The 25,436-nt window shown below is 38.0% G+C and overlaps 2 protein-coding genes across 3 annotated transcripts in view; both read right to left on the bottom strand.

The window, feature by feature from the left end:
- Positions 1-1,859, bottom strand: part of mapre2 (microtubule-associated protein, RP/EB family, member 2) — a 34,846-nt gene extending 32,987 nt beyond the window's left edge. The window contains exons 1-2 of one of the 2 annotated variants that reach the window (XM_062022507.1): positions 1,783-1,859; positions 338-401 (exon numbers count right to left, since the gene is read on the bottom strand). The gene's annotated coding sequence lies outside the window, so the exon portion shown is untranslated. Of the gene's footprint in view, positions 1-337; positions 402-1,215; positions 1,232-1,782 lie in introns of those variants that run through there. The other variant, XM_062022508.1, reaches the window with a different exon arrangement.
- Positions 1,860-11,660: 9,801 nt separating this feature from the next.
- The window catches only part of dtna (dystrobrevin, alpha), a 57,228-nt gene continuing 43,452 nt past the window's right edge, over positions 11,661-25,436 (bottom strand). The window contains exons 16-22 of the mRNA XM_062022505.1: positions 23,694-23,807; positions 23,468-23,564; positions 15,327-15,486; positions 15,175-15,264; positions 12,638-12,867; positions 12,535-12,573; positions 11,661-12,461 (exon numbers count right to left, since the gene is read on the bottom strand). Of these exons, the coding sequence (XP_061878489.1) occupies positions 12,556-12,573; positions 12,638-12,867; positions 15,175-15,264; positions 15,327-15,486; positions 23,468-23,564; positions 23,694-23,807 (709 nt within the window). The 3' untranslated portion in view covers positions 11,661-12,461; positions 12,535-12,555. The remainder of the gene's footprint in view (positions 12,462-12,534; positions 12,574-12,637; positions 12,868-15,174; positions 15,265-15,326; positions 15,487-23,467; positions 23,565-23,693; positions 23,808-25,436) is intronic.

Genomic DNA, 25,436 nt, shown 5'->3' with positions numbered 1-25,436 from the left:
TAGTTGTTTTTTTGATGAAGAAAAAGTCAGTAAATGGATTGGAAAAGTCTCTAGAAATTTGAACAATTCCCAACAAAGTACTGCATCTTGTACAGTACAAGATCACACAGTGCCTGGTGTGTGTGTGTGTGTGTGTGTGTGTGTGTGTGTGTGTGTGTGTGTGTGTGTGTGTGTGTGTGTGTGTGTGTGTGTGTGTGAGTGTGTGTGCGCATGTGTGTGTGATCTAAACAAGCCATGGCTTCTCATTAGTCGAGTAGCTGTCATAAATATATCATTTGTAATATTTGACGGAAAAGATTGAAAGACAAAAACAAAAAACATGATAATGTTCGCTTACCCTGTTCCCTTAGCTTTGTTATACTCCACAGTCTCCACTTTGCTGCACTTTGCCGTCCAGTCTCCTGTTGAATTAAATTAGAGTATGGTCAGAAAAACCTTTATAAATGCAACAGTAAATCCGTGGCTGTATGGAATATTCTTGCAACAACAGCTGCTTTGTGTGGCTTTAAGCTCGCTAGCATGTTGTGCCACGTACATTAGTGTTTAATACTAAAATTCTTAGAAAAATTATATAAATTAGCATGTATTTTCACCAGTAAATTGGCTAGCTAGACGTGGAGCCACATAGTGTGAAATACTTACATTAATTGAATGATTTTATGCATGTTTAACATTGATTGATTGATTGAAACTTTTATTAGTAGGTTGCACAGTGAAGTACATATTCCGTACAATTGACCACTAAATGGTAACACCCGAATAAGTTTTCCAACTTGTTTAAGTCCACTTAAATTGATTCATGATACAGATATATACTATCAGATATATACCATAATCACACAAGATAATCATCAGGGTATATACATTGAATTATTTACATTCCGGGATGTGGAGGGGGAGATTAGGTTTGGTTGTTATCATCAACAATTGAGAACAGAGAAATGGACATAGAGAGAGAGAGAGAGAGAGAGAGAGAGAGAGAGAGAGAGAGAGAGAGAGAGAGAGAGAGAGAGAGAGAGAGAGAGAGAGAGAGAGAGAGAGAGAGAGAGAGAGACAGAGAGACAGAGAGAGAGAGAGAGAGAGAGATCAGAAGGCATAAGAAAAAGTACAGTAAAAAGAGGGAACTACGCTGTTGTGTCCGTTCATAAAAAAATAAATAATAATCCAACAATTATATGACAGGAGGCGTGCACATTCGGAGAGCTCGGATCTTACCAAAATAAGAGCAGATGGTTTTCTCAATGTTAGCAGCTTGTAATGTTTTATATTTAATTAGACCAAAACTACATTTTTTTTAAGAAATGCTTTCAAAGCACAACAGCACCTTACTTGAGAACCGTCAATGAAAACCATTTTAACGGTCGCCCGTTACCGCCCCCTACACTGCTCAAAAATAGACAGACCCGGAACACGAAAGAGTTGCACTTCCTGTAGTTTTTTAAAATAAAATATAGCAAAGAAGCTAACTTACTTCGCTACAAAATACAACCGGATAAAGCAAATTAATTAGCCCTTTTCCATGCAACAGAACACACGCAATGCTGTTAGGCTAACCAACAGCTCGCTAAACGGTAACAGCCTCAGGTTATAATTATGCTCCAGTATACACTTTGAAAGAATTATGACAGCCGACATATGCACGGACCAACCAAGGCTAATAAACACCTACGCTAAAGATGCGAACACACATACGGAAATACGCTGAGATGTCTCCATCTTTCCCTTTTTGCGTTTCTCGTTTAGAAGCAAAACAAACCACAAAGCGGAACAGATTGGACTCACCAGTGAACTCCAGGTTACGACGTGTAGATAAAAAAATAGAAACAGCTATTTTCCGGCTGAGTCACCCCACCCTCCAAGGCCCATTCACTACTACCGCTGAGTGGAAAAACGGCCGCTGATTGGACAGCTTGGCATCAATGTTTCATCTGATTGGCTGGCTGTATAACATCTGTCACAAGGCTGACCAATCATGTCCTGGTGCGTTGATCATTTGTAACAGCGGGCTGCTTTCGCTCCTCTTGACGTCTTTTTTCGAAAATCCATACATTTTTCATTAACACAGATTTTTTTAATTTTTTTAAATCAGTAATTCGAGTCAAGAACGCCTTCATTCCGCACTCCATCCAGCCGTATAATCACTCGCCATACAGCAATAGATGATGTCTATTACCTGACACCTTCTATGTTTGCTACTTCTCTTTGTTTATGTCTATTTTCTGCTGGAGTTACTCTCTATTTTATGCCGCAGCTGTTACTTATACTGTAATATTGTACATGGTAATTGTTATATATTGTATATATCAGGGGTGCCCACACTTTTTCTGCAGGCGAGTTACTTTTCAATTGATCAAGTCGTAAAGATCTACCTCATTCATATATATAATTTATATTTACTTATTTATGAAATATATGTTTTTCTTAACAAGTTCAAGGTGTTTAATGATAATGCAAGCATGTTTAACACATATAGTTAATATTGTTAATAAATTAAAGGTGTTTAATGATAATGCAAGCATGTTTAACACATATAGTTAATATTGTTAATAAATTAAAGGTGTTTAATGATAATACAAGCATGTTTAATACATATAGTTAATATTGTTAACAAGTTAAAGCTGTTTAATGACAATGCAAGCATGTTTAACACATATAGTTAATATTGTTGATAAATTAAAGGTGTTTAATGATAATACAAGAATGTTTAATACATATAGTTAATATTTTTAACAAGTTAAAGCTGTTTAAAGATAATACAAGCATGTTTAATACATATAGTTAATATTGTTAACAAGTTAAAGGTGTTTAAAGATAATACAAGCATGTTTAACACATATAGTTAATATTGTTAACAAGTTAAATGTGTTTAATGATAATACAAGCATGTTTAACACATATAGTTAATATTGTTAATAAGTTAAAGGTGTTTAAAGATAATACAAGCATGTTTAACACATATAGCTAATATTGTTAACTACTTAAAGGTGTTTAATGATAATACAAGCATGTTTAACACATACAGTTAATATTGTTAATAAGTTAAAGGTGTTTAAAGATAATACAAGATTGTTTAACACATATAGTTAATATTGTTAACAAGTTAAAGGTGTTTAAAGATAATACAAGTATGTTTAACACATATAGTTAATATTGTTAATAAGTTAAAGGTGTTTAAAGATAATACAAGCATGTTTAACACATATAGTTAATATTGTTAACAACTTAAAGGTGTTTAAAGATAATACAAGCATGTTTAACACATATAGTTAATATTGTTAACAAGTTAAAGGTGTTTAAGATAATACAAGCATGTTTAACACATATAGTTAATATTGTTAACAAGTTAAAGGTGTTTAATGATAATACAAGCATGTTTAACACATATAGTTAATATTGTTAATAAGTTAAAAGTGTTTAATGATAATACAGGCATGTTTACCACATATAGTTAATATTGTTAATAAGTTAAAGGTGTTTAAAGATAATACAAGCATGTTTAACACATATAGATTCCTTTCTTTCATGAATACAAGAATATAAGTTGGTGTATTACCTGATTCTGATGACTTGCATTGATTGGAATCAAACAGTAGTGTTGATAACGTCCGCATTTTCAAATGGAGGAGAAAAAAAGTCCTCCTTTCTGTCCAATACCACATGAAAGTGGTTGGTTTTTGGCATCTTATTTGTCCAGCTTCCGTACTCCTTTGTATACACTTTACAAGAAATACTTTGGCGGAAAACTCTGTAGCTTGCTAGCTTGTGCACGCCAGCTTTCTGAGACCCTTATTTTGTTAGCGCAGGCAGGATGAAGCAGAGCTTTTATTGTGCAACTGTGCAGTCGGTCTTTGGAGTTTTGACAACAGGTACGGCGCCAGAGTCTGTTGAAGTAAAGTGTTTCTCGCCTTCCTGTCGGTAATTTTAATGAACTGGCAGCAGCCAGCGTCATCTCAGAAGACCCTCGGGTGCCATGAATGTCAATCAAGTGACGAAAGTGACGTCATAGTGAAGATTTATGATCGCTCATTTTTAGGAGTATTTTTTTAATGCCTGGCTGGTGATCGACCGGTAGGTCGCGATCGACGTAATGGGCACCCCGGTATATATAATATAAACATATATCAGTATATATCCTATACTGTACATATATTATCTAAATATTATGTATATATGTTATACTTTATATTGTTTTTAGTCTATTTTTTACCTGAATTGTCCTTTCCATCTTTTCTATCATTTGTAACTTGCCGATGTGATGCTCGTATTGATTTATTATCTTATCTGATCTTTTTTTTTTTTTATATTATACTAATATGAATTATAAAATATTAACAATTTAAATATCGTGTGCATTTTATATATTCAAAACAAAATTATGTTGTTGTTTTTTTTAGATACAAACAATTAAAATGTAGTGTATATTCAGGGGCGTCACTAGCTCTTAAGGACAGGAGGGGCTTAGCCCCCAGGAGATGCAGGATGCGAGCGAACGTAGCGCACGAGCACAAAACTTTACAAACGGCTAACAAAGACTTTGAAATTATTCATTGTTATTATTATTATTTCAATCGGTTTAGTTTCAATCTGTGTTCAGTACAACAACAAACATGGGTTTGCACAGTGACATTTTGTTTACAGCATCAACAAGAAACAAGTACTTGCATGATCCTTCAAGATACACTGAAACACAATGAGAGTCATGGCATTAGCCTCTATGTTTTTAAAGGCCTACTGAAATGAAATTTTCTTATTTAAACGGGGATAGCAGATCCATTCTATGTGTCATACTTGATCATTTGGCGATATTGCCATATTTTTGCTGAAAGGATTTAGTAGAGAACATCGACGATAAAGTTCGCAACTTTTGGTCGCTGATAAAAAAGCCTTGCCTGTACCGGAAGTAGCGTGACGTCACATGTTGAAAGGCTCCTCACATTTGCACATTGTTTACACCAGCAGCGAGAGCGATTCTGACCGAGAAAGCAACGATTACCCCATTAGTTTGAGCCAGGATGAAAGATTTGTGGATGAGGAAAGTGAGAGTGAAGGATTAGAGTGCAGTGCAGGACGTATCTTTTTTTCGCTCTGACTGTATCTTAGGTAAAAGGGCTCATTGGATTCTACACTCTCTCCTTTTTCTATTGTGGATCATGGATTTGTATTTTAAACCACCTCGGATACTATATCCTCTTGAAAATGAGAGTCGAGAACGCGGAATGGACATTCACAGTGACTTTTATCTCCACGACAATACATCGGCAAAGCACTATAGCTACGGAGCTAACATGATAGCATCGAGCTTAACTACATATAGAAACAGAAGAAATAAGCCCCTGACTGGAAGGATAGACAGAAGATCAACAATACTACCAAACCCTGGACCTGTAACCACACGGTCAATGCTGTGCCGCCTGGCGAAGCCTAGCAATGCTGTTGCTAATGATGCCATTGAAGCTAGCTTAGCTACGGGACCTCGACAGAGCTATGCTAAAAACATTAGCTCTCCACCTACACCAGCCCTCATCTGCTCATCAACACCCGTGCTCACCTGCGTTCCAGCGATCAACGGCGCGACGAAGGACTTCACCACGATGATCGTTGCGGTCGGCGGCCCGGAGACGGAGGAAGTCAACCCAGACAGGTGAGGACAGCGGCGCGGCGGCGGACGGCGTTGTAGCTTTCGACGACACCCCGGCCGCCATCAGAGTCGGCAAGAAACATATATTTCCCCAAAGTTACGTACGTGACATGCACGCACGTACGGGCAAGCGATCAAATGTTTGGAAGCCAAAGCTGTACTCACGGTAGCGCGTCTGCTATCCAACTCAAAGTCCTGGTTGTGTTGCTGTAGCCAGCCGCTAATACACCGATCCCACCTACAGCTTTCTTCTTTGCAGTCTCCACTGTTAATTGAACAAATTGCAAAAGATTCACCAACACAGATGTCCAGAATACTGTGGAATTATGTGGTGAAAACAGACGACTTAAGCTGGCCACCGTGCTATTCCAAAATATCTGCTTCAACCCGTGACGTCACGCGCAAACGTCATCATACCGAAACGTTTTCAGCCGGAAGTTTTCCGGGAAATTTAAAATTGCACTTTATAAGTTAACCCGGCCGTATTGACATGTGTTGCGATGTTAAGATTTCATCATTGATATATAAACTATCAGACTGCGTGGTCGGTAGTAGTGGGTTTCAGTAGGCCTTTAATTCACAACATAGAGGCTAATGCCACAACTTTCGCTCACAATACAATAATTGTTTGTTCCCAAATATTTTGAAGTTGCACATATTACATTTTGTGCACATATGTGACTAAAATGGTTATAAATTCAAGCCCTGGAAATATTACTTAATTACTTGAATTAAAGTAATATCTGGATCGGGATAATTTGGCTTGTATATAAAATATTTATATATATATTATGGCAAGCCGTTAAGGAAATTAAATATATATGGAAGTCTGAATAGAAATGAGAAACATTTATATATACTGTAAATAAGAAAGACTTAGTCTGCTGATCTGAAAAAGAGCCAAAGCTGTCAAAGAGCTGAGGGACCATCTTCAAAGTGCAATGCTAAAACAAATAATGCAAACAATAAAATGTAACTTCCAGGGCTTGAGATTAAAGTAATCCCGTCGTCCCGGGGACGGTAAAAAAAATGCACAGGACGAAATTAAATGCTCCCCGGGACGATGGCTTTTAACCATTTTTTTTCTTTTTCTTTTTATGTATTTATTCATTTTACATTTTATATTAAATATCTTGGTTTTTCCACCCTCTGAAAATCCTATGAAATGTTTAACAAGCCATCCTATAATAATACAACAGCTATTAATGTAACAATACAATAATACAAATATATTTAATTATGTTGTTTTCATTATTTTAACAATAGGCAAATGTATATTACTTTATATAGATTCTACAAAAAACCCAAAACTTAAAAACTAAATTATTTACAATTGCAGACACAAGGTTCTTGTTCTGCAGTGCTGTGTGCTAATGTGCTTCGTACACCTGCCAGACCGCAAGCAAGGTCGCAGAGAAAATGCGGACTGGATTTTGAGTGATGTGGGCATTTTCTATATGAACAAGTGGAATGGATTGGATTCCGACGCACTAAAGGGGCTCTCTACCTTACACTATGAAGTGAGGGGAAACTGAGTGAATAATGACAGGTTATATGATTATTTATTTAAACTCATATTCGGGCCACTTTATAATGAATATGTCGGCATGTATTTGTAAAAAAATAAAATAAAAAAAATATATATATATTTTTATTTTTATTTTTTTTTAACACCAAATTATTTAGGGGGGCTTAAGAACATTTTAGGGGGGCTTGAGCCCCCCTAAAATAGGCCTAACAACGCCAATGTGTATATTTATCAGTGGCGGGCTGTGCGTTTCCCACCTAAGCCTTCTACCATGAATTGATTTTCATGGACCCCGACTTAAACAAGTTGAAAAACTTATTCGGGTGTTACCATTTACTGGTCAATTGTACAGAATATGTACTGTACTGTGCAATCTACTAATAAAAGTTTCAATCAACCAATCAATCAATCAATCAGTGATGTCCTACTTGGTCCGACTTTAATAAATACCGCTCAAAATACCATAATTTATGTCACCACATAACCACGGCTGGAGAAATACTATACAGAAACACACTTGTGCACTACTGGACAATGAACCACCTCAACAGTGTACAAAACAGGCTATATTTCGGCACATTTAAAAATCAATGAACCCGCATCAGCATTTAAAACATACCTTACGTGGTACTGTCAAAATTAAAATAATTGTAAAGAACATATTAAAGGCCTACTGAAACCCACTACTACCGACCACGCAGTCTGATAGTTTATATATCAATGATGAAATCTTAACATTGCAACACATGCCAATACGGCCGGGTTAACTTATAAAGTGCAATTTTAAAATTCCCGCCACAGTTCCGGTTGAAAAACTCCTTTGGATATGATTTATGCGCGTGACGTCACAAAAGCAACAGAAGTGGTTGGACCCCATCGGACACGATAGAAAAGCCTCTTGTTTTCTTTGACAAAATTCCACAGTATTCTGGACATCTGTGTTGGTGAATCTTTTGCAATTTGTTTAATGAACAATGGAGGCTGCAAAGAAGAACATTGTAGGTGGGATCGATCGGTGTCTTAGCGGCTAAGTACAATACTTACAGCAACACAACAAGGACTACTTAGTACGCCTAGCCGATGCTTGCCGCCAAACCCACGGATGAAGTCCTTCGTCGTGCCGTTGATCGCTGGAATGCAGGTGAGCACGGCTGTTGATGGGAAGATGAGGGCTGGCTGGCGTAGGTGGAGCGCTAATGTTTTATCATAGTTCTGTGAGGTCTGATTGCTAAGTTGCTAAATTAGCCTTAGCGTCGTTAGCAACAGCATTTTTAAGCCTTACCAGGCTGAGAATTTTTAACCGTGTAGTTACATGTACATGGTGTAATAGTATTGTTGGTCTTCTGTCTATCCTTCCAGTCAGGGGTTTATTTATTTTGTTTCTATCTTCATTTGAGAACGATGCTATCACGTTAGCTCAGTAGCTAAGTGTGTCACCGATGTATTGTCTTGGAGATAAAAGTCACTTTAAATGTCCATTTCGCGTGCTCGACTCTCATTTTCAAGAGGATATAGTATCCGAGGTGGTTTAAAATACAAATCCGTGATCCACAATAGAAAAAGGAGAGAGTACATAGTTCTGTGAGGTCCGGTTGCTAAGTTGCTAAATTAGCCTTAGCGTCGTTAGCAACAGCATAGTTAAGCCTTACCAGGCTGAGAATGTTTAACCGTGTAGTTACATGTACATGGTTTAATAGTATTGTTGGTCTTCTGTCTATCCTTCCAGTCAGGGGTTTATTTATTTTGTTTCTATCTTCATTTGAGAACGATGCTATCACGTTAGCTCAGTAGCTAAGTGTGTCACCGATGTATTGTCTTGGAGATAAAAGTCACTTTAAATGTCCATTTCGCGTGCTCGACTCTCATTTTCAAGAGGATATAGTATCCGAGGTGGTTTGAAATACAAATCCGTGATCCACAATAAAAAAAGGAGAGTGTGGAATCCAATGAGCCAGCTTGTACCTAAGTTACGGTCAGAGCGAAAAAAGATACGTCCATCACTGCCTCTCAAGTCCTTCACTGTAACGTTCCTCATCAACGAATCTTTCATCCTCACTCAAATTAATGGGGTAATCGTCACTTTCTTGGTCCGAATCTCTCTCGCTCCATTGTAAACAATGGGGAATTGTGAGGAATACTAGCTCCTGTGACGTCACGCTAGTTCCTGTACAGGCAAGGCTTTTTTAAAATCAGCGAGCAAAAGTTGCGAACTTTATCGTCGATTTTCTCTACTAAATCCTTTCAGCAAAAATATGGCAATATCGCGAAATGATCAAGTATGACACATAGAATGGATCTGCTATTCCCGTTTGAATAAAAAAAAATCATTTCAGTAGGCCTTTAAATGTGGAAAAATAAATAAATAACATATTTGAACTTTTTCTTTGTGAGTTAAAAAAGCGAAAACCGATGATTTCTCTGTTGGCTAGGTATGGCTCCGGTGCCCCTTTCCTGCTTTTCGCAAATTACAACTTGTGATTGGATTCTCACTTGGGAGTGACAAGCAACAATCCAATCACAGTCATGTTTAGCGTAAGGCTACCTAGATGGGCTACTGTCAACAACTCGTGATCTGAATGGATATCGCAACTGTCTATCAACTGTCTATTCATACAGCGCTGGCAACAAGCTAGCTGAATTCTGATTGGATAAAAGCTCTAACGTAAAAACAAGCAACACTGGAGCCTAATAAGACATGAAGAGAATATGATGAATACTTTATAGAAAGTAGATTAAAATGTACTTTTATTAATCTATGATCATGATTTATGTTAGGCCAGCAGAGAAGGCCTTGCTAATGGCACACCGATGATATTTATATACGGTATATACACAAGCAGGTGTTAAGGCATGTGTCTGCACATGTCAGTCAACCTTTAATAATTTTGATACAATTATATGCATCATTTTTTTAAAGTAAAAAAAGTACCGTACCACTTCAAAAATGGTTTGCTTTGCAAGTTTTTGCTACCTCCGCTGGCCATCTCATCTTAAATAAGCAGCTAGTATATGCAGTAACTATAGCTTAAGGCTGGGGTGTCCAAACTTTTTCCACTGAGGGCCGCACACTGACAAATCAAAGCAAGCGGGGGCCATTTTGATATTTTTTATTTTAAAAACCAATACAATATATGTATAACAAATATACATTCAAGCCTCCACTCAGGCTTGATCCCGGGGACCCGAAAGGGTTTTGGTCAAAAAAATATTAAAAATGTGTCATTATTCAGTATTATTTTTATTATTATTCAAGTTTTAAATCTCTAGATCAACATTAGGTCTATCTGTCAATATAATGTTTTTAAAGATTTAAGTTGTATGCTCTTTTTGTCAAAGAAAACCCTGTTTTTTTATGGAAAAAACACAAAATATGCAATATTTTCACCCAATAATTTTTTTTAATGGAATATTTCAGATTATATAATAATTTGAGCCTTAAAAAGGTCAATAACTCATAACACTATTTATTTTAATTCATTATTATTTTTCGAGCAATGACACTTAAAAACAAATCACACTAAAATTATTGGGGATCCAAAAGGGTCATACTCATTAAAGTGTTAAAAAATGAATTATACATTTTTTTTTACTGTTTACTTTTAACACAATAATCTCGAGATCAACTTCTGATCTATCCGTCAATTATAAGTTTTATTGTTGTTTATGTTTTTTGTTTGTTCGTTTTAGGCCTTTCTTTTAAAAAAAAAACAGCTCAGTTTTTTTATATGGCAAACACAAAATATGCTACATTTTCCACAAAAAATATCTCAAAATGGAATATTTAACTTGACGTAATTGGAGCTTTTTATAAAGGTCAATAATTCATAATGACATTGATTTTGATTCATTATTATTTTTTAAAGAAAGAAACAGCCTGCATGGCAGCTTTGTGTTATTACAGCAAACATTGCAACATATTCTTTGTTTGCTCATTTATACCAGTTTATACGTTTAAACATTTTTTCAATCGTATTTTTAAAATGTGCTGTGGGGCCGTTAAAAAATGACCTGCACTTGGCCCCCGGGCCGCACTTTGGACACCCCTGGCTTAAGGAGCCCTAAACATTAATATAAGGAAAATTTAATTTTAATTTAAAAACAGAAAATCTTTGGTTAATACATATGTATTTAACCTGTATATGTATCTAGTATAATTACATTTGTATTGGAAAAACACTCTTTGGTGTACCTGCGTACCACAGTTTGGGAATAAGTTGTTTAAAATATGTCCTTTAGTTTCTAAAAAGTGACATCTTGTGACATTACTCACATTTAAAATTACAGCACAAAAAGGCATAATACACAAAAAAATACTATTTATTTATCTCTTTCATTAATTTAGTACACCGTTTTTCAAATGACATACCTGCAAAGAATGGGTAACGCTGATGCTATAAGGTTTGTAAAACCGCACATTGTAAAAATGACATACAGTATAATAAACGTGCGCCGCTGAAGCAAATCCACTTAAGTGTGTCTTCCTGGGAAATGAAGCAAGCAGACGAGATTTGTGGCATCGCGTCAACACTTTTATTATGCATCACCGCCATGCAAAAATCACTGCTATGAACTTAGCTGAAAAGTCCCCAAAACTAGATATAGTGCACACAATGATGGTATTACATGAACTAGAATGTGTGGTGTGTTGACACATAAAACAACAACCAAAACATTCATTTAGAAACCAGATTATAAACAAATTTGTTGAATGCTCTTAAAAGTGGATTTTTTTTCTAATTTACTTTTTTTTTTTTTTACATCATTTAATCAACAGTAACAACCACATTAAAGTAATTACATCTTAGCTTTTACAGTACTTATGCATTTCTTTCCAGTGAAAATTGCTTTGTTGTTGGCTACATGCTGAACTGGCAGCTCCACAGAGAGTTCCCTCAAACAGCTAAAGAAGTGTGCATTATTAATAATAATAATAATAATAGTACTAATGTTGCAAATAAAACAATACATGTGACAAAAATAGTACGAAAGTGACGTGGCTGGAAATATATATTTAAAAAAACAACAACACACATTTACAACCATACATTTCTACATCTGCTGGACAACCCAAACACAAAGCATAATAATAATAATAATAACATGAAGATATGGCACCTGTGGTATAGCGTAATAGAGCGCTTGGTGATTATTATAATCTCTTGACTTTGAACAGCTCACAGTTTCACCTTAATTATGAGGTTGGTTAAAAATATATATAATCTTTACACAAGTCTATTCCAGGCTAGGATCCAGCCGGTGTTGTTGTGTTCAATTGTTGCTTTTGATATTGCTCACCTGTGAAGAGCGGGTGTCATATTAGTCGTATCGCCAAAGACAGCAAGTTGATGATTATGAAGTGCATACTCACCCGTGTCCTGGACCAACACCGTCACTGCTGCAGTGTCACCTGAAAGCACCGCACAGAAGTTCGAAGAGTAGATCACTCAGCTTCCATGTTGCCATGAACTCACCATGCAGGTCTCTTCCGCCTCCTGCCTGTGCTTCATCAGCTTCTCCAACTTGAGCTCGTCTTCCAGCTGCCGCTCCAGGTCGTTCTCGAAGCGGTCCTGCTCTTCCTCCTCCTCCTCCTCTGCCGCATTCCTGGGTTTATAGCTGAACAACGGTTCTGAGGTTGTTGTTGCAAAGATGTCGCCGCGGCCGAAATCGGAGTCCACAGTACTCTCCGTCTCGCTTCCACCCTCTGAGGAAGAAAACGCTACTTGGATATACTGTAGTGTTTGTCTCATCATTTAGCACAAATGTACAGCTAATTCAGCTTGGACTGGACTCTCACTATTATGTTAGATCCACTATGGACTGGACTTTCACAATATTATGCTACATCCACTCAAAGTCCATTGTACCGGTCGCCCTAGAAGGGGGAGGGGGGGGGGGGGGGGGGTGTCACCCACATCTGCGGTCCTCTCCAAGGTTTCTCATTGTCATCCCACTGGGTTGAGTTTTTCCTTGCCCTGATGTGGGATCTGAACTGAGGATGTCGTTGTGGCTTGTGCAGCCTTTGAGACACTTGTGATTTAGGGCAGTGGTCCCCAACCACCGGGCCGTGGCCCGGTACCGGTCCGTGGACTGATTGGTACCGGGCCGCGGCCGCACAAGAAATTAAAAAAAAAAAAAAAAAAAAAAAGTTTATTTTTTATTTTTTATATTAAATCAACATAAAAAACACAATACATACATTATATATCAATATAAATCAATACAGTCTGCATGGATACAGTCCGTAAGCACACATGATTGTATTTCTTAATGACAAAAAAAATAAAAAATACATTTTTTTTAACTACCCCCCCCCCCCTGTCCGTGGGACTCATTTTCAGCATTGACCAGTCCGCAAGTACAAAAAGGTTGGGGACCACTGATTTAGGGCTATATAAATAAACATTGATTGATTCATTGATTGATTGATAACAATTTTTAATAAGTCTCAGGTTCGACAGTAGTGTATTGAAAGTGTGTTGGCCAAAACCTTGATCTCTAAAACAGTTAAAAGTGGGGTGTCAAAAATTTTGAAACACTTTTTACATGAATGATACTTAAACTAAAACAATGTAGTTCAAAAAGTTCAGCCTCAAAAACACGAGGTTCTGGATAATCATTTGTCTCAAAGTAGTCCTTGTTGGCTTTCATGATGTCTGCCATGATTAGTAGTGTTGTTATCTTGTTGAAGGGAAAAGCAAACGTTGCGATGCGTCTGGGAAATTAATACGCCTCCGTATGCGCAAAATTTGGAAATATTACGTGTTATTATGATTGTGCCTGTTACTACATTACAAAGTTCATAACCACATGCTGCCTGGGTGTCTACAGGAGAGGTTCAAACCTAGGGAGAGTCCCTATGACCTCAGAGGTTCAGCTGTCTTTCAGAAAGCAAACATAAGAACAAGCTTAAAAAGTAGATGTGTTTCTGTCAGGGGGGTTCATCTGTGGAACAGCTTGGATCATTCCTTAAAATGTTCCAGTTCCATTCACACATTTAAAAAACACTTTAAGACCAATGTCTTGGAAAAATATATCACTATTGAATCAACACAGTAGTTATTACTATGATCAATGTTAATTACTAACTAAATGTGGGAATAAATAATAATGGAAGTATAATTGTTTGTATATAGTATATAATTGGTACAAAGGTTTAACTAACACGTGTACAAGGACATTTCACTTGTCTTTACTGTGTATATATTTGAACAGTGTTATGCTGTGTACAAGGTGTATTTATAATATGCTGTGCAAAGGAAATTTCATAATTTTTGGAAGCTCATCTTGTATTTGACATTGTTTATAGGGTTAGGCGCAATAAGTGTTCAGCTTTAGCCTAAACCCTTTCGGTCTGCAACATTTTAGATTTATGAATGTACAACTGTTTGTTTATTTTGTTGACCACTGACCGAAGAAATAATAAACTAAACTAAATAAACTAAACTAAACAAAACATATATTTTTGAAGCACGTATATCAGACATTAATGGAGGTTTTTAATTTTATAGTGATGTATCATGTTGTATGCTTGCATGTTCGAAATAAACTCAAAGTCAAACTCAATGTGCTTTATGGGCGGAACAGAGCTACAGTTGGCTACATTGTTAGCTGCCTCTTGCTAGGTTTTATGATTTAGAATACATTAAAAAAACAAAACATGTGTGCTAGTCTAACATAAGGATTGTGTAGCCCATCCTCTATATATTCAGGCTCAAAAACAAAGTTTTGGATCATCAAGTGCAGTTTCCCTAATGATTTTAAATGAACGTGTATTCTTCTATCCAGCCAGCAGGAGGCACCTTAACTGCATTACCTTCAGAGTTGACATTGTCTTCTTGTAGTTTGCCTTTAATAAAATGATAATTAGGTGTGCATTTTTCGGCACTTTTTTTAACACATTGAGGCATTTTTGTCCAAATGGTGTTAGTGGTTAATGTGTGAATATTAATGAGAAAATGTAAGCATATTTTGATGACTATATCTTTGAAGGGGTGTCATTCTAACCTACCTGAATTTAACTCCTTTACCAGTGACGACATTGTATTGGTTATGGAGTCAGCTGCGACGAGGAGGTCGTTTCTCAAATTTCTCCTGGCTCCTTCGAAAGACAAAACAATTGTCACCACATTGCTGTGTAAATATATTTTTCAGAAACGTTACCCTGAGCGAAGGCCTCCTGAACGTCGCCTCCCACGCCCATGAGGGAGTCCTGAGGGGTGTGAGTCGGAGTGGTGCCGGCCGAGTCCGAGTGGATGGATGTGGGGATGGGCCTGCTGATGGTGTGGCTGGGGGAGGAGCGCGGCGAGCCGGGACCCTGAGTCTGCATCACGTACAGTAAAGCACATTTGACCACACTGAAAACTATATTGCAACTCAGGGCACACCGCTATTGCGTTGAAGCCTTTTGCATGGTTTAGAAATATGGACATTCGGTAGAGGATCTGTTAGGTCAGTTAGTTTTTACCACAACATCTAAAAACATACATGAAATAACACCATATTTCCTTATTAAAAGCTGTGGTTGTAGTCAACCATTCATTGTATTAACAATTAACAACACAAGATGGCAGCAGCTGCTTTTAAAGTATCTACACACAATCTGTAAAGCTGGTGTTTACAGGCAAGGATGGTTTACTCTGGGGGCCACACTTTTTAGTATTAAAGGGACCCTCTTATGCAATACAAACTTTTCTTACTGATGTTATCTGCTTTTGTGTATTTGGGATCTGCATAAGTCTTGAAAATTTGAAATGTGGAGGCATTGCGGAGATATTTATAAAATATCTTGCCTTCACTCATACTTCCTCCAAACGAGCCGTTTGGAATTTGCAGCAGATGTCTCCATGTATGGTAAATATTTACCCAAAGATCTTTGCGCCAATCTGCTTGTGTCGTCCGATGCTGTGGTCAATAAGGTCCTTCATTTTTCCTATCCTTTTGTTTGGCCCGTACACCAACCTGGGCAAATGCGGCCCGTTAAGCTTTTCAATCAGGCCCGTCGGACATTCCCAAATAATTTTTTAGATCTTTAAGATGGAAACTGTAGCTGCCATTATGATGTGCAGTGAGGTTGTCAAATGACCGTAAGTCTTGAACTATACAAAGTATTTCAATGGTTGAAATCTGCGCTTATGCATGCTTTTGTATGGTAATCTAACTCACAGCAGCTCACACGAGGCACCAAGCACTGTGGGTGGGGAGCATTTCCACAGAGTGTTTCCAGAGCGGCCAGCCTGAAATGCGGGTGTCAGGGACAGATGCGGAAGGAGATTTTTACAACAAAGTTCTAAAGTTTAGCGACATATCAGATTGTAGGTGAGATTTTTTTTACCCTTCGCGTTCATATTTAGCTGTTATTTGCATTTTTGTTGCGTTTCGCCTGATTGTACATAATGTCGATCGAGAAGGGGTCTGAGAAGTAAAAGAGGAGCAACGTTCATATGTTGTCAATATTCAGTGTTTTATCGTTCATAGTTAGTATTGTAAATCCCCCATTCTTTATTTTAATGTACATTCTGGGTGTCTCATTCAGTAAAAAACTGTAAAATTCTGTTCCGTTTTTGTAAGGAGGTCTGTCATAATGTCTTTAGCATTCAATCAGGCATTGTTGTGAGGTTTTGTTTTAGTGGTTCCTAAAAATAGATATACAGACATATTATTTTCTCTAAATTTGGCCCCCAGTCAAAATAATTGCCCAGGCCTGCCGTACACAGACATGTTGCCATTTGTAGTCCAAAGTAGCATATAGTTCTAACTTATATCTGTCAGTAGATTCCACATGGAAGCGCTAAAAACTACAATATGGCTGGCGGGGAGAAAAGTCGAAGTGGAGGCACATTAATAAGATTGCCCACAAAACGGCGCATTCTGAAGAGACGGTCAAAAAGCGGGCTTAAAGACAAAATTTGGACCACAGAATGGCCATTAAATGTTATGTAGACCGGTGGTCCCCAACCTTTTTGTAGCTGCGGACCGGTCAACGCTTGAAAATTTGTCCCACGGACAAATTTTTTTTTTTTTTCATAAGAAATACAATCATGTGTGCTTACAGACTGTATCCCTGCAGACTGTATTTCTCTATATTGATATATAATGTATATATTGTGTTTTTTATGTTGATTTAATAAAAAAAAAAAATATATTTTTTTGTTTTTAATTTCTTGTGCGGCCCGGTACCAATCGGTCCACGGACCGGGGGTTGGGTACCACTGATGTAGACCACAAGAAAGTGTTTTAAATGTAGAAAAAAAATCATAATATGATCCTTTAAATGATGGGGGGGGGGGGGGGGGGGTGGCGGGGGGGTAGGAGATAAAATGTCAGCTGCAAGAAAGAGGTGTGAGTAGTATAAATGTATTTTTACTATATTATCTATATATTCATTATCATTATGTGTATCTTATTATATTTTAACTATTTGTTATTATCATTGTATATTCCAGACTAATATAATAAATATTTCACACCTGTGCCGTCAGCAGTTGAGTAAACAACACACCAAGCATTAGGAAACACACTATATTAGATCAAAAGCTAACTCTTTTGGCAACAAAGCTAACACTTTTGGCAACACTAATGTGTTTATTTCAAACATGCCCGTCTCCTCCCTCACAGTTTTAACACTTACAGCCTTGTTTTCTGTTCCTCAGCTAGCTGAAAAACAACAACAACAACAACAAACATAGCATGTTGAGTCTTTTAATGAAGAAAGAAAGCCCATGTGGATTGATTATTGCAGTTAATAATAAGCGTATGGTATTTTTTTTGACAGTTTCATATTGATCCTCTAAGCATGTCTATGTAACTTCCTCCCTCAGTGTAAAGACAGTTTAGTGCAAGGGTGTCCAAAGTGTGACCCGGGTGTCATTTTCCACAGTTCATTTTGTTTTGGCCTGCAACATATTCTAAAAATAAAATGTATTCCTTATGAATGACATTACATGGGATGTGGTCTTCAGATTGCTCAGCATTGGATACCATGGCTTTACCATCTCTCATGTACAAAATGTATCGTTTATTTTTTATGTTTCCTGGAAAAGGCGTGGACACTCCTGCTATAGTGGAAGTTCTGATGGTTGTTCAACACCTGGGTTGTACACTTTAATGAATGTTTTTCACATTTACGTACATTGTTAAAAGTTGTCTAAAAATGTGTCAAAACAACAGATTTTACCAACACACTTTGTTGACAGTACCTAAAAGGCAGAGCTATAAAGACTGTAGTCTGTTGATTGGTGATAAAGAATCAGGACACATTTATTTATAACAGTGTTTCCCAACCATATTTTTACAATAGAGAATTAGGGGTGCCCCGATACAACTTTTCACTTCAGATACAATACAGACACTGGAGCCTTGAGTATTGGCAGAGACTGATACTGATTTGATAAGCTATCCGAACAAATCATACCTACTTTTATTATTTTTGTAGTGTAGACAATTATAGATCGATGATAGGCTGATTGGCAACACTAAATTGGCCCAAGTGTGTGAATGTGAGTGTGAATGTTGTCTGTCTATCTGTGTTTGGCCCTGTGATGAGGTGGCGACTTGTCCAGGGTGTACCCCGCCTTCCGCCCGAATGCAGCTGAGATAGGCTCCAGCCCCCCGCGACCCCAAAAGGGACAAGCGGTAAAAAATGGATGGATGGATGGGAAATGACTCAAACAGAGAAACACTAAACTATTTATCATCAACTGTCTCTAATGGTCTTACGCTGTCTTCAAGTTGAAAGTAGATGATAATAGTTTTTTTCGGCGACACCTCGCAGCTCACAATGCAGGAAGTTTGAATGATGCGGACACATTTGTTACTGGATACTTTATAATACGCTAACACTTTGTATCCGTCAGTAATATTGCAACTGTCCTTGTTTATTTTTAGCAAATGCAGTGTTTCAGACTGCAATATTGTTCAATTAAGGACATGTATTACGTATGTTTACTGTAACTTGTGTGCTATTGTGTGCTTAGCTGTTGTGTAGCTGCTAGCTCCTCGTAGCCCATAGCCTACCATGTTTACCTTTGTAAATGACTTCATTAAAATACAGTACAGGCCAAAAGTTTGGACACACCTTGTCATTCAATGCGTTTTCTTTATTTTCATGACTATTTACATTGTAGATTGTCACTGAAGGCATAAAACTATGAATGAACACATGTGGAGTTATGTACTTACAAAAAAAGGTGAAATAACTGGAAACATGTCTTGTATTCTAGTTTCTTCAAAATAGCCACCCTTTGCTCTGATTACTGCTTTGCACACTCTTGGCATTCTCTCGATGAGCTTCAAGAGGTAGTCACCTGAAATGGTTTTCACTTCACAGTGTGCTTGAAGCTCTTCTTTGCACAAGAAAACGCGCTGCAGGACTGCTTATATTGAAGCGCTTATATACATTTTAGATACAAACTGATATAGTCAGTTTTTTTGCTGATATCGGGCCCTCATCTATATTAGACCAGGACACCTCTAAGGAGATTATATTGGCACACACAAAACAAAGCATGTGACAAAAAAGTATATAAAAAGGTTAATTTCGTACAGTAAATTCTGTCATCTATTGGACGAGCGTATATATTTGATTTGCTTTGCTGGTTAGATTAACCAACATCCATTATTGTGTGAATGCTCCAAAGCATTCACACATTCTACACCAAAATCCATCTATTTATTCCAACTTCTTCAAATTCTTCTTCTTCTTCTCCAGATCTTGGCACGCTCTACCGTCCACATTTTTCACCCTATTCAAACCGTTTCAACTTCAAACTGTTCAGCCTATTCGGGAATTGCAGGCTTTCCCTTGACAAATTCCAAAATATTCCAGATTTCCCAGTATTCCAGAATTTCTGGGACATTTTTTCCCATTCCAAATGAATTGGCCATTTTTCAAACTTCCACCATTTCTACATTTTTCAACCAATTCAAACCATTTCACCTTCAACACATTCCACCATCCTGGAAATTCAAGCTACCTTTTTCTAAGTTCAAAAAAAATTCCAGGATTTTCCAGAATTTTTGGTTTTCCAAAGCCCCAATCTCACCCTTTTTTCTGGCGACTACTCCTTCCACAATTTTCAACACATCTCAACCGTTCCCCCTCAAAACATTCCTCTTAATTAGGACAGAAAAAAAGTTGTTTTTGAACTGGAAAAATTCCTGTTTTTTCTGAAATTCCAGGAATTTCTTAATACCATTTCTCAATTCAACATGTTACTATTTCAACATTTCTCGACCGATTTGAAAAATTCAACACCAACCATTTCAACTCATTCAGACCACTCAAGTTCTTTACCCTTTTCAAAAAATTCCCGCTTTTCCCGAAATTCCCAAATGTTTTGGAAATTCCATTGAAATCAATGGGACATTCTTCAAAGTTCCAGAACTCCCACATTTTTCATATGATTCAAACTGTTCAACTTCAAAATATCAGCCTGTTTGGGAATTGTGAGCTCTACTTCAACAATTCTAAAAAAAATTCAGGATTTCAGTTCGACTTCAGCATTGGAGCATTCACACGCAATTCCTTCAGGAATTGCCTCATCTATTTTAAACTATGTAAATCCTTTTCGGACAAAATTTGAGTGATAATCGGATAATTTCCTGCGGCACATTTGATGATCTCTCAGAGCCCACTGTGGGACAGTGGTTGGAAATCACTATTTTAGAGCAGTGTTTTCAACCACTGTGCCGCGGTACACTAGTGTGCCGTGAGATACAGTCTGGTGTGCCGTGGGAGATTATCTAATTTCACCTAATTGGGTTAAAAATATTTTTTGCACACAATTAATTATAATCCGCAAATAATGTGCCGTTGTTGAGTGTCGGTACTGTTTAGAGCTCGGCAGAGTAACCATGTTATTCTCTTCCATATCAGTAGGTGGCAGCTGGTAGTTAATTGCTTTGTAGATGTCTGGAACACGTTGTGTCGTGATCACAATATGCAAACGACAGTAGGAGGCAGCGTACAGGTAAAAAGGTATCTAATTCTTAAACCAAAAATAAACAAAAGGCAAGTGCAACTAAGAAAAGGCTTTGACGCTTAGGCATGGCTATGCAAAACGAAACTAAAACTGAACTGGCTGCAAAGTAAACAAAACACAAAATGCTGGACGACAGCAAAGACTTACAGCGTGTGGAGCAGAGACGGCGCCCACAAAGTACATCCGTCCATGATATGACAATCAACAATGTCCCCACAAAGAAGGATAGTGTCCGCACAACTTATATAGTCTTGATTGAGAAAACAAAGCAGGTGCGCAGAATAGCGCTCAAGGAAGACGTGAAACCGCAACAGGTAAATACCAACAAAACAGGAAAAAACACCAAAATAGGAGCGCAAGACAAGAAGTAAAACACTACACACAGGAAAACACCAAAAAAACCTCAAAATAAGTCACGTCGTGATGCATACTTGCCAACCCTCCCGTTTTTAGCGGGAGAATCCCGATATTCAGCGCCTCTCCCGACAACCTCCCGGCAGAGATTTTCTCCCGACAAACTCCCGGTATTCAGCCGGAGCTGGAGGCCACGCCCCCTCCAGCTCAATGCGGACCTGAGTGGGGACAGCCGTTCTCACGTCCGCTTTCCAGCAGCTTGCCTGCCCAATGACGTCATAACATCTACGGCTTTTAGAGAGTAGAGTGCACAACAAGGAGAGAGAGTTCTTGGTTTCTTATGTGGGTTTATTGTTAGGCAGTTTCATTAACGTCCTCCCAGCGCGGTAACAACACACAACAACAGCAGTCACGTTTAGTCTACCGCAAAGCAGTTCGTCTGCCGTAAACAGCAATGTTGTGACACTCTTAAACAGGACAATACTGCCACCTACTGGATAGCCTGCAGAACACTGAAATTCAAGTATGTCTTTTATTTATATGTATAATAAAATAAAAAATAAAATATATATATACTGTGTATATATATAGCTAGAATTCACTGAAAGTCAAGTATTTCATACATATATATATATATATATATATATATATATATATATATATATATATATATATATATATATATATATATATATATATATATATATATATATATATATATATATATATATATATATATATATATATATATATATATATATGAAATACTTGATTTGGTGAATTCTAGCTGTAAATATACTCTCCTCTTAACCCCCCACCTCCCGATATTGGAGGTCTCAAGGTTGGCAAGTATGTCGTGATGTGACAGGTCGTGACAGTACACCTACTTTGGGACAAGGGCTATAGTGATGAATGGTTGGTTATGGGTTAAATTCATATCCAACAATTGTGAGAACGACTTTTTATCGTCAATATCGGCTGCTGACTTTCACTTTTTAATGATTTCTGCTTGTGGTGTGCCTCAGGAATTTTTCAATGAAATAAATGTGCCTTGTTTAAAAAAGGTTGAAAAACACTGCTTTAACACTAGAAGTCCCAGCATTTTTCTGTCTACCTAGAAGACCCAGAGAGGGGTCATTTGGCCCGACGCTTTTCCCGAATACACTAATCACTCATTTTGTTATGGTAATGAGGCTGTTAGGGGCAGTTTGTCTAGGTAGACAGAAAAATTATACATGTGGGAAATGCCGAAAGGAGCAATGGCAGTGCCAGGATTGTGAGTGACTGCTCAAATGTATGTCAGTCATGTTTACATGGACATGGTTTTTCATTCTTTGTAAATATGCTTTTTTCTTTGTAAATTTTTTTTTTTAAACTATTTTTGGCACACAAAAATAACAATTGCTTCTGCAACAACCCTCCACACCAAAACTGGGAAAACAGTTGCTTTTTCATTCTTTGTAAATATGTTTTGTTTTGTATTTTTTTTAACAATAAATGTCAGAGTGTTGATCCCTTCATTCTGTTGATCCTTGCAAAAACACACACAACCTACCTCAGAACTAAAGCTTGAGCTGTAAGGTCCCCTCCCCCACACAGGCTCAAGTGGCCCCCTGCCGTGTGCCACTAACAGCCACATTTTCATAACAAAAGGAGTGTCCACAGGGGGGACTAGGGGTCAAATGACCCTCTTGTGTGTTTTCTAGGTAAAAGTGTCAATTGACCCTTCTCTGGGACTTCGCGTGTTAAAGCATTGCTGTTCAACTAGTGGCTGGCCTGCAAGCTTAAAACTTGATATAACAGAGGGCTCCTGTTATAGAGACTATATTTGATACGCTTTAGCATAGTGCTTCTGTTTTAATGTACACATACTGTACATGTATTAGTTGGCAAGAAGCACAAGAAAAACGGTGACGAGATGAAGCACGGTGTGTTGTGAAACGAGATGGCGGGCGCTGTCTGTTGTACCTTGAGAAGCATCATTAGCTGCTCCAGCTGCACCATGAGTTCCCTGCGACTCTCCTGCAGGCTCGACATTCTTTGTTCGAGCTCATCTTTGCGTTGCCTGACAGGAGGAAAAAAAGCCGTAGATTGATGACAGCATTTTGTTGTGGTAAAATGTTAAAAACAAGTCGCAGCTTAAGTCTATTCATTGTGTGGTGAGAGGATGGGAAGATGGAGAGACCCCAGTTACCTGAGAAGTCGTAACTCGGCCAGCAGAGTGGGGTTCTGCTGACCACTGTCAGGAGGCGGCTGTGAGGCCTCTTCATGCTGGACGCGCAGTCGTTGGATTTCCTGCAGGATTTCTCTGTGACACACACACACAATCACACGCACACACACAAGGTGTGCCTCGCCACAGAGTGTTGGGATTTAGTGCCAACAACCATTACAAGGGTCGAGAACCTAAGGAGTGATCTTAAACACGTCATTTAAATAAATACATTTTCCGATGAGCTAACACACATCAGTGCTTAGGACTTGAGATGCCGAACGGGTGACGTTGCAGTTCAACACACACAGCTGGGTGTTGGTGGCTACGTTAAGAGGACAATAATGCTGGATTAGCCTTTAGTTGTCACGTATTAGAGGACGGACAATCACATGATGGGTCCAAGCCAATGAGCAAAGAATAACAATATTGAGAGGAACTTTTAATATACCAAAAATAGAATTTTATGATAAGAATTTCTATTTCTGTTGCTGAAACAAATAGCGAACGCTGAAAAGAATGCACTGTATGCTTAAAATGACAAATTATTATGAATGTGCTCAAGGAAGACGTGAAACCGCAACAGGAAAATACCAACAAAACAGGAAAAAACACCAAAATAGGAGCGCAAGACAAGAAGCAAAACACTGTTTACTACATTACATAATACTTACAGCATGTGTATAAAACCTTGATGGAGGTTTTTGGATGTTTTTTAGATCGCTGTATAGGCGGAATAGATCGAAACCCAATTACCTCTATTGTTAGCTGACTTTTGCCAGTGTTTATTTATGAGTTAGAATGCATAAAAAAACACATGTGTTCTTGTCTCTCTTAAGAATTGTGAAAGGTAGGCAACATTAAAACAAAAGTGCAGTTCCCCTTTAAAGGCCTACTGAAATGAATTGTTTTTATTTAAACGGGGATAGCAGATCCATTCTATGTGTCATACTCGATCATTTCGCGATATTGCCATATTTTTGCTGAAAGGATTTAGTAGAGAACATCGACGATAAAGTTTACAACTTTTGGTCGCTGATAAAAAAAGCCTTGCCTGTACCGGAAGTAGCGTGACGTCGCAGGTTGAAGGGCTCCTCACATTTCCCCATTGTTTACACCAGCAGCGAGAGCGATTTGGACCGAGAAAGCGACGATTACCCCATTAATTTGAGCGAGGATGAAAGATTCGTGGATGAGGAACGTGCGAGTGCAGGACATATCTTTTTTCGCTCTGACTGTAACTTAGGTAAAAGGGCTAATTGGATACCACACTTTCTCCTTTTTCTATTGTGGATCACGGATTTGTATTTTAAACCACCTCGGATACTATATCCTCTTGAAAATGAGAGTCAAGAACGCGAAATGGACATTCACAATGACTTTTATCCCCACGACATTACATCGGTGAAGCACTTTAGCTATGGAGCTAACGTGATAGCATCGTGCTTAAATGCAGATAGAAACAAAAGAAATAAGCCCCTGACTGGAAGGATAGACAGAAGATCAACAATACTACTATCGGGAGACACCGAACCAAACACTGGACCTGTAACCACACGGTTAATGCTGTGCCGCCTGGCGAAGCCTAGCAATGCTGTTGCTAACGACGCCATTGAAGCTAACTTAGCTACGGGACCTAGCAGAACTATGCTAAAAACATTAGCTATCCACCTACGCCAGCCAGCCCTCATCTGCTCATCAACACCCGTGCTCACCTGCGTTCCA

This window comes from Entelurus aequoreus, linkage group LG16 (genome assembly GCF_033978785.1).
Source record: "Entelurus aequoreus isolate RoL-2023_Sb linkage group LG16, RoL_Eaeq_v1.1, whole genome shotgun sequence".
Taxonomy (NCBI): domain Eukaryota; kingdom Metazoa; phylum Chordata; class Actinopteri; order Syngnathiformes; family Syngnathidae; genus Entelurus; species Entelurus aequoreus.
Note: the sequence above shows the minus strand (reverse complement) of the source record. Positions and strands in the feature narration are given on the sequence as shown.